Source organism: Phaenicophaeus curvirostris, chromosome 7 (assembly GCF_032191515.1).
Source record: "Phaenicophaeus curvirostris isolate KB17595 chromosome 7, BPBGC_Pcur_1.0, whole genome shotgun sequence".
In the NCBI taxonomy this organism is placed as follows: domain Eukaryota; kingdom Metazoa; phylum Chordata; class Aves; order Cuculiformes; family Cuculidae; genus Phaenicophaeus; species Phaenicophaeus curvirostris.
This window is the reverse complement of record NC_091398.1, coordinates 1,744,630-1,761,605: the sequence shown is the minus strand read 5'-3', so window position 1 is coordinate 1,761,605 and position 16,976 is coordinate 1,744,630. Positions and strand designations below refer to the sequence as shown.

At 51.5% G+C, this 16,976-nt stretch overlaps 1 protein-coding gene across 2 annotated transcripts in view; it reads left to right on the top strand.

Moving 5' to 3' along the window:
* Positions 1 to 16,976, top strand: part of LANCL1 (LanC like glutathione S-transferase 1) — a 94,007-nt gene that overhangs the window by 10,512 nt on the left and 66,519 nt on the right. Inside the window, exons 7-9 of one of the 2 annotated variants that reach the window (XM_069860618.1) lie at positions 490 to 666; positions 930 to 1,002; positions 1,808 to 1,906. In XM_069860618.1, coding sequence (XP_069716719.1) covers positions 490 to 666; positions 930 to 1,002; positions 1,808 to 1,884 — 327 coding nt within the window. In that variant the 3' untranslated portion in view covers positions 1,885 to 1,906. Of the gene's footprint in view, positions 1 to 489; positions 667 to 929; positions 1,003 to 1,807; positions 3,530 to 16,976 lie in introns of those variants that run through there. The other variant, XM_069860617.1, reaches the window with a different exon arrangement.

Here is a 16,976-nt window from a genome sequence, read left to right as displayed (position 1 = left end):
CTTGCAGAGACCCTTTGGGGACCCCTAAATGTGCAACTGCATTGTGGGAAAGGCTCTGTTGAGAGTAGAATCATAAAATCGTAGAATAACCAGGTTGGAAGAGACCCACCGGATTATCGAGTCCAACCATTCCTATCAAACACTAAACCATGCCCCTTAGCATCTCATCCACCCGTGAGTAGGTTGAATCGTTACAGTGGAATCCCCCCCCACAGGGATCGCTGACCAATACAGAAATTAATCTTTTAAATGCTTATTTTTGATAATACCCATCAGCTGTGAGGATGTCCTCCTGCAGGAGGTGGCAGCTTATCGCATTCCTCATAGAGCCCCGTTCACCATATCTAAACCCTCCTCCTTTAAATCAGACGGCAACGTCACAGCATTAAGGCTTCAGTAGGAGAGAAACTAATCAACTTGAGCGTCCCCACTCACTCCTTGTGAGGAGGAAATCATCTCAGCGAGGGGCAACGTTTCTTGTCTCTATAGGTCTTTGGGGAGGAGCAGTACCTACACGATGCCCTGCAGTGCGCGGAAGTGATCTGGCAGCACGGGTTACTGAAGAAAGGCTACGGGCTGTGCCACGGGACAGCCGGCAACGCTTACGGCTTCCTAGCACTCTACAACCTCACGCAGAACATGAAATACCTGTACAGGGCCTGCAAGGTAAGAGCTCTGTGAGGAGGGGGCAGGGGATTGCTCACTGCTGCCTTTGCAGCACGGTTTCTGGTGTGGTGGTGTTGCAGCCAGGTCTGAGCAGCTGCTCCAGAAGAGTCCCACGGCAGCGCAGGCACTGTCTGACGGCCTGTAGGAAGGAAGGTCCCACAGCAGCCTTGCTCAGCAGGGGATAACATGAAGAGGGGGGCAGCATTGCTTTTAAGATCTGTCTTTAATAAGATTTGAACGCTTTTTTGCTCCTCTTCTCTCAGTTTGCAGAGTGGTGTTTAAGCTATGGCCAGCACGGGTGCCGGACCCCAGACACGCCGTTCTCTCTCTTTGAAGGTAACTTTCTCTGTGGATCCTGGATCGGAGCCAGTGCAGCTCCGAGGAAAACCAAATACACGCTCCACTGCAGTCCTTGCAAAACTCAGTGTAGAGGATGGGAAGGAAATTGTATTCCCTATTTCTACCCTTTCCCAGAAGCAGTCTGCTTCTAATGCCTTAGGGGGAGCATCTTCTCCTCTTGGCCTCCGGCATAGGTTCTGCCCCCAGGGCTTAAGGGGAGTTCTTTGTGGGGGACAGGACAAAGCCTGCCTGAGCCTGGTCTGCAGCCTGGCTTCTCGGACTGTCTTATATGTGCTTTTTTAAGGACTGAGGAACAAACAGGACTGCTTTTGTAGGCTTTGGCTCCTATGGCCCTTCCTGGCTCCCCCCAGACTCTGCCATCAGCAGGTGTTGCTGAAGGAGAGCCAGTTCCTCAGCCAGCGTCCATCTCTCCAGCCCTGCTGCAGGCCAGGTTACACCAGTGAGAACCTGGGGCAGCAGCATCACAGGGCCTGGAGTTCTGCAAGGGTATTCAGATGGTTAAATGTGCAGACAGGGAAAGCACAAGGGAGTGGGATGGATTCGGCGAGACCGATCGTGTTTTCCCAGGTGCTGTTCAACGTTTGATTCACTTCAAAATGCTTTCCGCACGGCGGTAACTAAATCACTTGGGGAAATTCACACCTTGGAAATCACTTTGGTCCTTCTGCAAACGGTGTCCTTACTTCTGCCTTCGCGACCCCTTTCCCCCAGGATAACTGACAACACGGGTGCCCATAGGGAACCTCTTTGAATCGCCTCATTTGTTTTCTCTTGTCCTCAGGAATGGCTGGAACGATTTACTTTCTCGCTGACCTGCTGGTGCCGACCAGCGCCAGGTTCCCCGCATTTGAACTCTAAACCCGAGATTGGCAGTTCCCTGGCCCGATTCCTTCCGCCCTTGGAAAAGCAGCTGGAAGCTGCTTTCTCCTTCTTCCCAGCTCATCATCGTTCACCTAACTGGACATGAATCCATCCTCCTGAGGGCAGGCTCAGTCCTCTAACCTTACTGGTCATCTCCTTGCGTTGTTTTGGTGTCAAAGGCAGGGTGTGGGTTGTGTTGGTGCCTCCTACAAGCGCGGGGCTGCTGGGAGCCAGGAGAACATGCACAGCATTTCCCTTGCTGTAGAGCTTGGCTGCTTCCGTACCTTGTTTCCTGGGAGAAAGTTTTCTGTTGAGCGCCACTTTGGCCATGTAATACCTTTTTGTGTGCGTGTGCTGACAAAGAGTTGCAGGAATTTCGTTGCCTTTGGAAAACACAAGGTGCAAAACTGAAACTACTGCCCCACACGCCGCTTTTAGGTGTTTTTTATCTGAGCACACAGGGAGCAGGCGGTTCAGCAGTTGGGCTGCCCCACGTGAAGCCAGGGGGAGGGACTGCTTAACAGATGTTTTAACATCAGCTTGCAAGTGGCACAGCTGGACTGACCTGCCAAAGCCTTGTCCTGGATTTACACCTGCCTGCTTTAAAAGATGCAGCTTTATGTGTTTTTTTCCAGCGATAAATAATCTGCTGGCTTTTGTGCTTATTTGCTGGCTTACCCTAAAGCTTGCAAAGCTCTATTGGTCATCTACAAGCGAGCCGAGCGCGCTTGCTGGCGTGGTCTCTTTGGTTTGTTTGTTATAGTTTGTTTTGCAGTTGTTATTTAAAATGGTGTATGACTATTGGGCGGTGCTGGGCGCAGCAGCATGGCAAGAGAAGTGTATTCCCCTGAGTTCTGTCAGCGTTCAACCCGTTACCTGCATTGATGATGCTTTCAGGCTTTGTTTTACAAGCTGCTTGGAGTTCGATATGCAACCGCACATCTCCTAACTGGGAAATCTGCCCTAGGCTAGAGAGCTCTGACCTGTCAAGCGGAGCAGATAATTGAGAGGAGTAAAATCTGCTTTTCCATCCTTCGCTGATGCCGCATTTTACAAGAGTTTGGGCCCCAGGCCCTGTAAAGCCCTTTCTCAGCACTGAAGTTCCTGCTGTTCTGTGTGAGCAACCTCCTGCAGCAGCGACGGAACACACAGCAGCCGCGCCTCCGACAGCAGCGGAAGCAGAGCCACAAGAACCTTGTGGACAGGCTGCTCCAGCAAAAAGTAGAAACTGCTCCCAAAAGGTTGCTTGTTTCCTCAAGGCCACCTCCTGCTGCCACCTCTTGTTTCTGGAAGTTCACCAAAAGAGAGCCTGAAATGAGGAGAGGCTCAGCTGCCTCGGGCTGGGCATCCTTGTCAGAAACCTCAAGCTTGCGCAGGCTCGGTAGAGTTTTTTGCCCATCATCCACAGGGCTCAAACAACACTAGGAAGGAGGAAGCAGAGCTGAGAGAGCAGGGTTTGGCTCATCAGAGCCCGAGAGCTGGATTCTGTAACACACGAGGCCTGTTCCGAGTTCCCTCCTGCCTTAGCTGGGGTGATGGCGTCGCTTCACAGCAGCACTGTGTCCCAGGGCGCGTGCGCCGCTCAGGGGACTGTCAGGCCTGGTGTACGACTGCTGAGCGGCAACTAATAAAATGCCAAAATGAGCGAGCTTTGGGTTATTTTTACCCCCTCTTTGGGACCAGGAACCACGCCTGGAGAGATCAAAAGCGCCACAGTAGCCACTCCGGTGGCTCCTGGAAGCTCGCTGGCCTCACACACCTTGAGGATAAAGAGCAGTGCCAGGTTTTCCCCAGGCTCAGTCCATCGAGGCCAGCACAGGTGCTGCTTTTCCTCCGGGGCCTCCCTTTGCAGCACTGTCCCAGGCCAAGGCCGCAGCTTCCAGGGGAGCCCACGGTCCTGCACATTGGTCTGAACTGCACCAAAACATCCGTGTGTGGCACCGGCCCCAGGAGGGGGATGGAAGCCTCCCAAAACGCACCCTCCTGCTGGGTGGGAGGAGAAAGAGGTGCCCTTGAGGAGCCTGGGACTGTCCCGTGCTGGAGGCTGTAAGACCAGGGCAGGCTTGGGGTCCTAAACAGGCTGGTTTACTAGTGTTCCCATTTCTGTTAATCACAGAATCATGGAATGGCTTGGGCTGGAAGGAACCTCAAAGATCATCTAATTCTATCCCCCTGCCATGGGCAGGGACACCTCCCACTGGATCAGGGGCTCCAAGCCCCATCCAGCCTGGCCTTGAACCCCTCCAGGGATGGGGCAGCCACCCCTGCTCTGGGCAACCTGGGCCAGGGCCTCCTCACCCTCACAGCAAAACATTTCTCCCCAAGATCTCATCTCAATCTCCCCTCTTGCAGCTCAAAACTGTTTCCCTCATCCTGTCCCTGCCCTCCCTGATCCAGAGCCCCTCCCCAGCTTTCCTGGAGCCCCTTTCAGTACTTGAGCCAGGAGATCTCCCTGCAGGACAGCCCTGGGGTGGCCCCAGGATGGGGCTGTGCGCTCCCAGCAGGTGGCAATGCAGCCCGGGAGCAGCAGCAGCCACCCTGCCCCTGCCACCCACACTCAAAGCTGCTAAATCCAACCTCGCAAGGGCTGGGATTCCGCTCCTGGGCAGCTCTGGGAAAGTCACTCCCACCAACAAAATCCCCCATGGGTGAGGTGGTATGGCAATACGGCGTGGGGTGAGAGGGATGAGAAATGTGGAAGCCCTCCAGAAGTGCACGGCCTCCGAGTGAGTCAAAGAAACCCCAAAGCAAACCCAAACCAGCACATCTTTCCCAATCCTGCCTGAAGCCACCCAAAAATGAAAATGAGAGGGTTGCTGTTCTACCTGAATCACTCAGCGCAGCTAAGACCTTCTGGCCTTTTTGGTTTTGTTTTCTCTCCTCACCTCTTCTTTTGTCCTTAGCAGGAATTTTCCAGACAAACCATTTACGTGGGCCAGACCTGGAGCTGGATAAAGCCCCTGGAGTGAAGCTGACTGAGAGCAGTTGAGGACCCAGCCCTCCTGCAACAGCTGAACGTAGGAGTCAGGCGGATTTTAATTAACTTTGAACAGTTGATCAAATTTCAGGCCTAGCTGATAAACCTGTTTGTGCCTGACCTTAACAGCAAGCCTTAGTATACTAATTAAATGAGCCCAGCAAGATCCGACAGGCAGGGTTTTGCTGGATTGTTGGTTTTGTTTTGGTTTTCCCTTTCAGAAAGAAGCAGCAAACTCTTCCATCACTCAGGATGTCCCTCATGAAACATCCTCTTACCATGAGCTGGAAACAGATCCACCACCACTCTCCCTTTAACACCTATGTGTTCAAATTCCTCCTGCAAGTCCTGTCCTTGCCAAGGATTACAGGATGGCTCTTCATACCAGCTGGGTCCAGAGGGCTCCTTCCCAGCTCTGGAGGGAGAAGCAGGGATGCTGCTGCTGCAGAAGTGACACGGCTTGGCCTGGGGATGCTGTGCAAACCCAGAGAGGAGCTGAAGGGCTCGCGGTGCCGCTGGCCGTGCTGGCTCTGCTGTGACCGTGGTGTTTGGGGCCTGGGGACGAGCGCTGCCCCCCACCCTGGCACCGCCCCACAGCACAACTGACCCTCGGACACAGAGGATGAGCGTGAAGATCTCTGCCTGCCCCAAGATCCGAAGAGAACTGTCACCTTCTTGCATCCTGCAGGACTTTTGCTGTTCTGCTCCTTCAAAAGCTGTTGGGGAGAAGCAGAACAGAAGAGCTCCGTACAGCAGCTGATGGGAGACAGAGCCTGCTGCTGCCTCCCCCACAGAGCTTTGTGCACCCCAGCGTTGCTCGAACCAGCTTTCCCCCTCTGGATGGTGGTTCCTGCTGGTTTCTCCAGCAGCAGAGCTGCCCCCGGACACTTCTGTCTTGCCTCTCTCCTCACCTCTCGCTCACCCACCTGTCTCTGAGCTGCCTATTTTGGGGAAGGAGAGCGATGGCTTTTAATCCGGATCATTTCACAAATCCAGTTTAGAGCATCACAGCAAAATGCAGTGTGGGAGGAAGGCAAAACCAGCTTAGCACAAGGAAACCTTCATCCTCCCTGTTGCTCACAGGGAAGAAATGTTTGACCAGAGCCTGGGACAATCCAAGAACAACCTCATCCACAATATTTGGGTGGAAGGGATGCTAGGAGATGCCAGCAGAAAGGGGATAAAACTCTTTCTCCTATAACCACCTATAAATCAGAGGCACAAGAGCTCTTTGGTTTTGCCACCTTCTGTGCTGCACAGGACACCCCGCAGCCACCCTTCGCCCTCAGGCACTGTGGATCTCTCCCCTCTGCTTCCCCCAGGGGCTGAAAGATGGCAAATTTGACCTAAAAATTACAAAATATCTTGGAATTAATGGCCACCTTTGAAGCCTGTGGGTGACAGCTCTGCTCTGCTTCCCTGCAGCCAGGAAGACAGCCAGCGATGGAGAAGGGGCAGAGGCAGTGCTACAGCCAACCTGAAATCCTTAAGAAGGGGAAAAAAAGCACATGGCTCCGGGGAGTCATTTAACTCCATCTCCTCAGGGCTGGGGAATTTCACCCTGGCGGGACATGGGCCAGGCAGCCCTTGTGCAAAGCTGGTTTTGCGGCCGTTGCCGTTGGCTGCAGCATTTGCAGTGATTTCGGGCAGTAAATGAATCCCTGGTGGTGCTTCACCTTCCATAAACCCCTTGGAGCCGGGCCTAGAAATAGTTACAGCATAGTATGCAGCTGCGTACAGGGCAGGAGCAAGTGTCCCACGCAGCGGCTGTTGGCTCTGCTCGGGTCGATTGAGGAGTCGATCACATTTCCAGCATTTGGCTGGGTTTAAGCACAGCTCCCCCTCCATACGGATGCCCCTCACTGGTGGGGGAGACCACAGGAGCACCAAACAGCTTCTCGAAGGTGGGACCCAAAGCCCCCCTCAGTTACAGGGGTTTCCACTATTCCCAGAAGCTTTTTGGAGATGCTTTGAAGCATCTTGCTCTGTCACCGAGGTGCTCCTCCACCACATGGACACTCCCAGGAGAATCACAGAATGTCCTGAGTTGGAGGGACCCACAAGGACATCGAGTTGAGCTCCTGTCCCTGCCCAGGACACCCCAACATTCACACTGTGGGGCTGAGGGTGTTGGCCAAACCCTTCTGGAATATTGTCAGGCTGTGCCTGCTTCCCTGGGAGCTGTTCCAGGGCTCCACCACCCTCTGGGGGAAGAACCTTTTCCTAATGTCCAACCCAACCCTCCCCTGGCATCTTCCTGCCATTCCCTCAGGTCCAGAGAGAAGAGCTCAGCACCTGCTCCTCTTCCTCCCCGTGTGAGGAAGCTGCAGAGTGCGATGAGGTCTCCCCTCAGCCTCCTCTTCTCCAGGCTGAACAGACACAGTGACTTCAGCCACTCCTCACACGGCTCCCCCTCTAAAACCTCAACAATTCTTAAAACACCAGAATTTCATTAAATGAAAAGAAACTTGGAGAACAAGGGCTGGAGGCAATGTTTGAAAGCTGCTTAGGCAAGACAGCGTGTTCCAGTGGACATGGCCTGCCTTGGACTGGGACTCAGCAGACAAATCACAGAATAGTTTGGGTTGGAGGGGACCTCCAAGCCCATCCCGTCCCACCCCTGCCACGGGCAGGGACACCTCCCACTGGACCAGGCTGCTCAAGTTTCCTTTCTCTGTCTACAGCTGCCAAGCTGGGGCTCCTCCAAATCACTTGCCTGCTTTGGTTTTCTCCTATTTGTTTCATTTTCCAGCACCTCTGAGGCAGAGCTTCTCATTCTTGGTGGGGCACAACACTTGAGGACCCCAGTTAGAGCCCGAAATCTGAAGATTTGTATTTGCCACACTGCAAATAGTAACATTTTTACAGCACTTTCAAAATGCTCAAAAGCTGCTGAGGAAGAAATTCAAACCTAAAAAACCCAAATGTACAAATAGAGAACTGAGAGCAATGCAAAATGAATGCTGTGTCTCCAACATTATGCCTTCAGAGTCTTGTGAAGGAGTATTTGGGGGGGGCAACGTCCTCAAAGAAGTGGCTCTTCTCCCAGATGAAGGAACACCTGAACCATTTCTCCTCCGATTAACCTGTTACCACACTCTGCCACTGATTAATCCCTGCACTTTCCCAGTCAGGAAGCACTGCCAGGGCAACCAGACGAGCCTGGGCTGGATTCGGAGCCGTCAGGAAGGCAGCAGCATCCCACAGCTCACAGAGAGCCCTTTGCTACAGCAAAACTCCCCTCTCCTTGCCTCTGGCTCAGCCAGGGAGGGCAAAGCTGGGCAGACAACCCCGCTGCTCGCAGCCCTGGCAGCTTCAGGAGACAAGCTACGTGAAAGGCAGGACTCAGGGATCAGCCGGGGCAGAGGATGATTTGTTAGGATGTGGATCACAACCCTGTCCGGTGCCCGCATGCAAGCCCGCACGTATGAACCCCGGGGAGCACACAGCAGCAAGGGAACACTCACTTTAAAAGGACTACGAGAGCTTGAGGGGCTTCACTTCACCGCTGCAAAGGTCATTTGCCTGCATGGAAACTGAGTTATGATGAACTGCATGGCGTTTGCTGGCCAGAGCTCTATTAAAACCTGCAGGGATCTCCTGGCCATCTATTCTACAGCGAGAGCTTGCGGGCACAGTTTCTTCAGCTCCTGCAAAATCACTGGCTATAACCTTTAGAGAGGACACAGGGCTGGGAGCCGTGCACGGGCATGAGTGTAGGGCTGGGAGAAAAGACAACGCAGAGAAAAATCCAACTGGCAGTTTGCAATGGCTGTGGGAGGGTGAAAAGCTAAACCGTTCAGGGAGGTACAGAAGGTGGGAACAAAGGATTAGCTAAAAAAAGGGACTAATGCTTAAAAAGGGGATACTAGGAGTCTTCTGACCCTGAAATAGGGAGCTGGAAGCCACATTGAATCGCGATGATCTTAAGATGAACTGGAAGTAATAAAATTCCCCCAATCTTTGCTTTCCAGAGCGGCTGAGCACTTGGTGTTCATCTGACGCCAGCACTAGGATGGGAATTCAGCCCCCCTGGTGTGGCCACCGCGTGTCCTGCCCCCAGAGCTCAGAAAATAAAGGCGCTCCAGAGCTCAGCAAACTGTTCCCATCACTTCAGCATCCAAGCGTTCACAGATGACACCACTTCAGGGTGCTGGGTACCAAAACCCTGTCTGTACACATTTTCCTACCTCTCCCCGTGCCCGGAACCCAGTTCCCAGACTGCCCGGCTGTACTTTTATCTTTGCTTTTATCCTTCTCTTCCCACTGTTTCTCATCGGGTTATTTTTCTCCTTAATTTGAACCCTAATCATGCAACACAGAACGCACAGTGTACCACGCATTCCTGTGGCTCCAGAGACATCATTAGAAGCAGACTTTGCTATCGCTTGCTCTTTAAAAACCCAGCTGGAACGCATTTTCAAAGTGAAGAGAGTTGAAACACCTTGATTTGGAGGATGTTTAGCTTAAAAATCCATGCAAGGAGGGCACAGGCCTCTGGTGGGGTTTTCAAGTTGGATGTTTTGGTATATTTTTAGAGAAGAGTGTGTTCATGACTTTCAGAAAACCCAAAACTGGTCTCTGAAAATCACTTGTGACTACTGAAATCCTCGGCCAATAAGTAACAATTACCATCCTCGTTACTGAGCAAAGGATGACGGGGAAAGCGGGTCTGCATCACAGCACATGCAGAGGAAGAGCAGCCCTCAGCCACTGGAGCTGCCAACAAGGTGTTCCTCCTGGCAGATGCTGCCTTACCCCAGGAGGAGCCACTGCCACTGGCTGCTGAGCTGCTTCCTAACCCCTAACTGCAGCAAACGCACCTCCTGGTGAGCAGAGAGACCATGAGAGCGAACGTTCACCACCCTGCTGTGCCTTTGGGTTCCTCCTCCCCTTCTTCCTAATGTCTAATCTAAATCCTCCCCTTTCCAATTTAAAGCCATTCCCCCTTGTCCTGTCCCTCCAGGCCCTTGTAAATAGTCCCTCCCCAGCTTTCCTGGAGCCCCTTTCAGCACTGGAAGCTGCTCTGAGGTTTCCTCTGAGCCTTTTCCTCTCCAGGCTGAACGACCCCAACTGTCTCAGCCTGGCCTCATGCAGGAGGTGTTCCAGCCCTCTGATCATCTTCGATTGAAGCCTTGCTCATATCACAGTCTGTAGGAGGACCTCTAAAGCCCCAATTACGCGCATCTTATATGAAATAGTAACTTTAAACGTATTGGTTAAGAGGTGGAGGCAGAAGCAGTTTGCACCGGCTGCCAGGCACTGAGCACACACAGGTTTCACTAGGTATTTAAGGAGCTCGGTCCCTCCCTATAGCCAAAGTCCCTCCAAGGGGCTCCTTCAGCCCTTCAGCTCGGAACATCCCGTCTGACTGCAGGATTTCCAGCTCTCGGCTCCAGTGGCGCTTTTGGATAGAGTCACTGTTGATCTCCCAGTAACACCCTCTGATCTCATAGGTCACACGAGAAGTAAAATGACATTCTTGAGCATCCCCGTGCCGCTTGCCTCCCTACAGCTAAATAAGGGGCAAGGCAGCAGCGGGCTATTTACAGAAAGCCAGCACAGCTACTTGACAGGCCCTGGAGGAGAGACGTGGCACGGGTATACATCACTGCTCCCCACAAAGCAGGCTCCCACCCTCAAACAGCTTCAACGGGAGGACTCCAAGGGTTGTTCTCACACGCAGAGGGAACACGGAGATGTTACCGACACAACACAAGAGGCCGAACTCCATCACAGCTAGTTTTAAACAGCTTGGCTGAGTTTCTCCAGTCTATTGCTGGCAGCAGTGAGACCTCCCTGCCTCCTGTGAACAGCACCCGGAGCTCTCTGTGGGCTCTGACCCCTCAGACTGCTCCCCTCTCCCTCTAAAAGCATTGAGGGACCTACATCATCCCGTGACACTTCTAAAAAGAGGCTCCTTATTACTGCCTGACTGAAGGAGGGCGAGGAAACCCTGCCAGGCTCCTTCGCCTGCTGGGTGGAGGGCATCTCTCCAGCCATGGGCCAGACACTGGGAATGAAAATCCTGTTAACGCCAAGGAAGAAGGAATTTTCACAGACAACATCAAGCTGAGCACTGGGAGGCCAGACCAAAGGCAAAGCATCAAGTTATAGAGGCACAAGGTGCCACAGAGAGCACTCTGCCACCAGACACGATAGCCTCAAATCCCCAGACGGCCAACACAAAATGCCAGCTCTTTCCATGCCAATCCACGACAGACAGACACCTTATACAGAGGAGGCTCGGAAACACTCTCATAGTGATTCAGGAGAAAGGAGGAGCTCATGGAATACTTTATGTTCATTCGTATCTGCTCAGACAATCGCAGTACTGGATATTTGTGTGGATCCCCATCAGGACTTGACAATGCCACTTAGACCCTTAAACCAGCTTTCTGAGATACGTACGACACCGCTGAGTATATGATAATATAGTTACAGCCCTCTCTCCCCAAACACCATCTTCATGGATATGACTCAAAATGCACAAGCAGCATCTGAACCCTACATAGCTTCCATAAATCCAAGGTACTTGGAGCTAGACATGGAAGCAGCTGGAAAATTTTAGTTCCTACAGCTTCATTCTTGCTGGGTTGTCTCCAGGTTTGCATCTGACTGAGCTACAGAGCACTTAAATTCTAACCTAACAGCAAGACTCATGCATGCAGTTAGAAAACAGGGTGTTCAGGTGCATCAAACATCTTGGAGGGTGTGGGCTTTTCAGCAAATGCAGAGTGGATGCTTGGGAGAGACAGGATTTCAACAACAAGGACAGAGAACATACAAACACAGAGAGCAATGCTCACATCTCCACGCTTTGGGTCTGAAAGGCTATTATCCATACCTCCAGCGATCAAAAAGAAGTCTTATTGATGGCTGAAGAGGAAGAGAAAGCTAGATCACGACAGCACCAGATTTCCTAAAAACAGCTACGATCTTTGAGTTTGGAGAGGTTTCAAGCCCAGACCATCCCTAACAAAGATCAGCAAAACTTATCCCACATCACATTAAACCTGGTGATTTATCCCCCCAGCCAGTCTGGGCTTTAGATCCTGGGCTGACTCAAGATGTTCTGGAGCACTTTAAGTCAAAATTGAGGAGTAGGCAAAAAGTGAAAGAGAAGAGGTTGATAAGTCACAATGAAACCTTCCAGGCAATGCAGGCACGCAGAGACTCTGTGCCACGCGCTTTCTTACCCTTTCATGCCCTTTCCAAGTCTGAAGTCACTCCATCTCCTAGTAGATTAAAAAGGGATCTGAGAAAGACCGAGTTCATTTTACATGGGGAGTAATTTAACTCCCCTGCTGCACCCTCCAGGGAAGAGAGATGAAGGGAGAAGCTGCGGATCTCGGCAGCTCGCACGCTGGCTGTGAAGACCCGAAGCCTAAATCTCCCAAAGCATCACTACGAGGATTTTATCCTATTTTAGTGCGAGAGAGCATGCAGAGATTAATATCTCTTTATGTTTCAAACTATACAGTACCCCTCCAGGCCTACCAGCTTGTGCCTTCCTTGGTAAAGGACCTGCCTGGTGGGATTTGATACGCACATTCTTGCCAAAGGAGCTGGGCTTGGGGGAGCAAGGAGCAGCCCTGCTCGTGCAGATTTGTGTTATATTTAACCAAACACTTGCATTTCAGAGCCTGGTTGCTCAGCGATCCACAAACCGATGCTCAGGCCGAGGAAACCAAGGTGCCATAAAGCAAAAGAAAGCTTTGCAGGACAGCAGAAAGCAAACTATAAAGGTGACACTGTTTCTTCCTCGGAGAATGAAGGCGAGCTGAACGCAGCTCCGAAGTCGCCCAGCAAGGGCTGAGAAGCGAGCACACCTTCACGAAGGCTCGCGGAGGCAGGGGGTGACGGGGCTGCTCGCGGGCTCGCCGAGGAATGCCTTGTATGTCTCCCTGCCAGTTGCTAGGGGACGCTGACATCGCCGGGGACAGAATTAGAAAACCTTGAGCAGGAGAGCAATGCGGCACAAGTGCTAAGTCAGCCGTGGGCTATATGTGGCGCACCAGTTGGTGCCTTCTCTCCCCTTCCTCAGATACACATTCCTCCGCCTGCGCCTTCAGCACGGCTCGACTTCAGCCCACGCTGCCCCGAGACTGCTGCCTGCCCCTGGCCGCATTCAGGCTACCAGCGCCTTACGCAGCACTCGAAGGAGCCAAGAGGCGAATCCTCCCTCCAAAACACACCCATCACCTCCTTGGAGCCAACAGAGCCCTTCGTTTGTGCCCTTATACAATTCTGTCTCCAGCATTGCCCTATTTCCCACCACCTGCGAATCCCATGGTGCCAACCCGGGCTGTCTGCTGGTGACATTCCTGCACAGCCACCTCCAGGTCTCCTCCCGCGCTGTGTCCTGCCTTTCTGAGGACAGGGCACCCTCGTTGGACTAAGGCCCCAGGAAGATGCTGACCTGGCCCTTTACTGGGCTTGACTCTGCTGCACAAGCTTCCACAGCTTATCGGGGTGTCCCGCAGCGCCGAGCATCTTGGATAGCAAACGGCTTTGCTTTCCTTACCTCGTTACTGTAAGCCTGTTAGTGAAAGGTGCAAGAATAAAAGAAGAGCAGTCCGGTTGAGGTATCTCTCTTTTATAGCCAAAGCCCCGTGATTAAGAGAAAGTGGGAGGATCTCTGAAGCATCTTGGTGTTAAAAACTTGTACCCCATCTCTAACAGTTCAATACTGGCTTATACACAGTGAAACAGATGATGCGTGCCTTCCAAATTTACTATGAATCATGGTAACTGATATTCTTGGTGACTGCCTGAATGCCCATTTCCTTCCTGGAGGTTCTCAGCCTCCGTCTCTCAACAGTCTCCCAGCACCGAGCTTCACAATCTAACTAGTGTTAGAAAAAAAACATCCTACATATTATATTTGCATTTCACTGAACGCCCCTTGTTCGTATTCAAAAGGCTTTTCCGTGAATCTCCCTGTAGTTCTCATACCTTTGGAAAATGGGATCACTTCCCGCTTATGGGATGAATAAAATAGGTGGCTGTACCACGGCACAGGTTCTGAAACATCACAATCTTTCTCAAAACTCATTGCTCGCTGAGCCATACATGTACTTTTGCTGCTTTTCCCGCTGACATTGCAGCCACCCAGCCTCCAGGAGAGGAACACAGCAAATATTTCCCAGGGACAGGAGTGAGAGAGGAGCTGAGCATCAGAAAGAGAGAACATGTCAGACAGCTGAAATGCAGAAGTGTGCATGGGACAGGAAAAAGGCTCCTGGAAGAGACTGGAATAGGTTGATTGTCCTTAGGTATTTGTAAACACTGTCTACGTTCTCACCTTGCCTGAAACACACACTTCCCTCATCTTAATTCAACTACACACAGCCCAAACACTTAAAAGTTTTGTGCTGGCTAGAGCTACTGCCTCATTAATTAAACCATCTGTAAACCAGGCAAGCCCCAAGGGAGCTGACCCCAACAACAGCTTTTGTCCCAACCAACAGCTTGCTCCTTACTGGATTTTTTAGGGCCTTGGGAAATCTGAGGCTCGGTCGCCCTTCATTCTGCTGCCCCTCAACACGGATTCTCCAGCAGGAGAGAGGCAGCCACGCACTCTGCAGGAGCCGCGCACCCCACGAGGCGGATGCCAGCGATACTTCGCATCCCCAGCTGCTTTGCCTTAGAAGTGGATCCCTGCAAGCACGAGGGACAGGCTGGGGGTTTGCTCGAGGATTCCTATTTGCACGAAGCTGCTGCTGAAGGTGGAAGAGGAGCCTCCCTGCTGCAGCCCCTGGAACAAGCTCTGCAGCCCAAGGTGAAGCAGAACAACAGCACACGAGAACCTCAAAGGGCAGCTCCTCTGCAGCACCGAGGACAACTTTGCTCCATAGGAACAGCCTTGGGGCACTCTTGGATGTCTCAGGATGCATTCCAGATTGCCAGGCAGAAAAACCCTGTCCCAAGTCTAGAAAACTGACTGGATCCAAATCCTTAACCTGGCAACTGAAATAAGGACCTGCATCCTCTTCCCATAGAATCACTAGGTTGGAAGAGTCCAACCATTCCTATCAAACACTAACCCATGTCCCTCAGCACCTCGTCCACCCGTCCCTTAAACACCTCCAGGGAAGGTGACTCAACCCCCTCCCTGGGCAGCCTCTGCCAGTGCCCAATGACCCTTTCTGTGAAAAATTTTTTCCTAATGTTCAGCCTGAACCTCCCCTGGCAGAGCTTGATGCACCCATTTATCTTCTCACCTGATCAACACAATTATTTCATGGCAGCTTCTCACAAAACCTCCTTTTCTGGCAGCATGACGCACAGCCGGGCGCATCTGGCCAGGCCACACTGCACAAAGCCAGCACTAAGCTCTGGTTCATTTTTCAAAGCCTGTCTTCCTTGTAACATACATTTGGTGGCAGCTTTGAGGCTCCTTTCATTGCAAACCTCAGGTGACTAGAAATGATTAGATCACCACTGGCTCTGTCTTGCAATTACCTAAAGTTCTCACAGGTGCAGAAATGCATAATATTTATTTTAATCACAGAATGCCAGGTTGGAAGGGACCCTGGGGATCATCTGGTCCAACCTTTTTAGGTGATCGATAGTTTAAATGAGATGGCCCAGCACCTCATGAAGCTGAGCCTGCAAAGTATCCAGTGTAGAGGACTTCACCACTGCCCTAGGGAGATTATTCCAGCATCTCACTGTTCTCATGGGGAAAATTTTCTTCTGGAATCCAATGGGAATCTCCCCAGGAGGAACCTGTAGCCACTACCCCTTGCCTTTTCCATGTGACTCAAAAACAGAGTCTCTATCCTCTTGGCAGACACCCTTTATCTGTCGGCACATGATAATAAGGCCACATCTTTGCCTTCCAAGGCAGATCCCTCCCATCCAGCACCTTGGAGGCAGCCAGCAGAGTTTGCGAATCCTAGGATCTTTGTCACAAAGCATTCATGAAAATGAAGGTAGAAAAAAAGGCAGGGGGTGGAACTGGATGATCTTTAAGGTCCCTTCCAACCCAAACTAATCTATGATTCTATGAAACGCAGCCTCTCATGGTCTATGTATGTTGGGACAGGTCTATTGATTCAAAAGAGAGGACTCAACTTCCACAAAAGTCTCTTGCTCAAGGTCACAGGCTGTAGCAAAGAAGAGCTCAGAACAGGTTTTCTTGCACGAAAATACACCTTTAGCCACTCCCCATCCCTTTTTTCCCCATATGTTTTTCCAAGTTCATCTTCTGTAAAACACATTAATCTAAAACGCAAGTGCTTGGATAACCTGCCAGACTTCGGATGCCAAGTGTGTGTCCAGGCCTTCAGGATTTAAGTTTCTGATGGCAAAACCCTCCACAGCACAACTCGTGAGACAGAAATAAGGGCCCCACTGAAAGACTCGTGCTTCCTAGCATGGAACATCAGGAGTCTGAGAATAAATGGGAGAGAGCAAGCGCAGGACGAAGGAGCCATTGGCAGCCCAGCATTGGATCTCAGTCACGTGGTCCGAGGGGAACCATCAGGTTGGGAAGAGCGAGAAGCTGCTGTGCTGGAAAAAGAGTCTACTGAAAAAAGAAGATAAACGAGAGGCACAGGCTGGGCAGGCAAACAAGGTGAAAACAGAAGTGCCTCCTTTGCCCAGTGGCTCATTTCCAATCATAAATACATTGCAAATGGGAAGCTTTTGTGTGGGAAAACAGAGCATCCAGCTGATCTCCTTCCATCAGGGCACAGCTTTTATCCCTAGGAGAGGAAAAGGCCATCAAAGGAAAAGATTAAAGGAAGCAATGTTCAGTTTTAAACACTGTCCTAACGTGATGGAAAGGAACAGTAAGCACAGCTGAAAGACACTCAGGGTCTGGGAGAGAAGCCTTGGCTGAAGGCACTGCAGCCTTTTCCTTATTTGCCTGCTTTATTTTTAAACACCCAGAGCCTTTGCTTGATCAACACTTCCTTGTAAAAGGAGGAAGCAGAGGAGGAGTGAGGGGCTGTAGGGAGAGAGGCAAATGAGGTTGGAAATCCATGATCTTCCCAGCCATGAAAGTCAAAATTCCTACTTGAAACCAAATCCTCCTGGAGCGCTACACAGGCATGGGGGAAGAGGGGAGGGAAGGGAAGAAAGAAGATTTATTGCTTAAGCA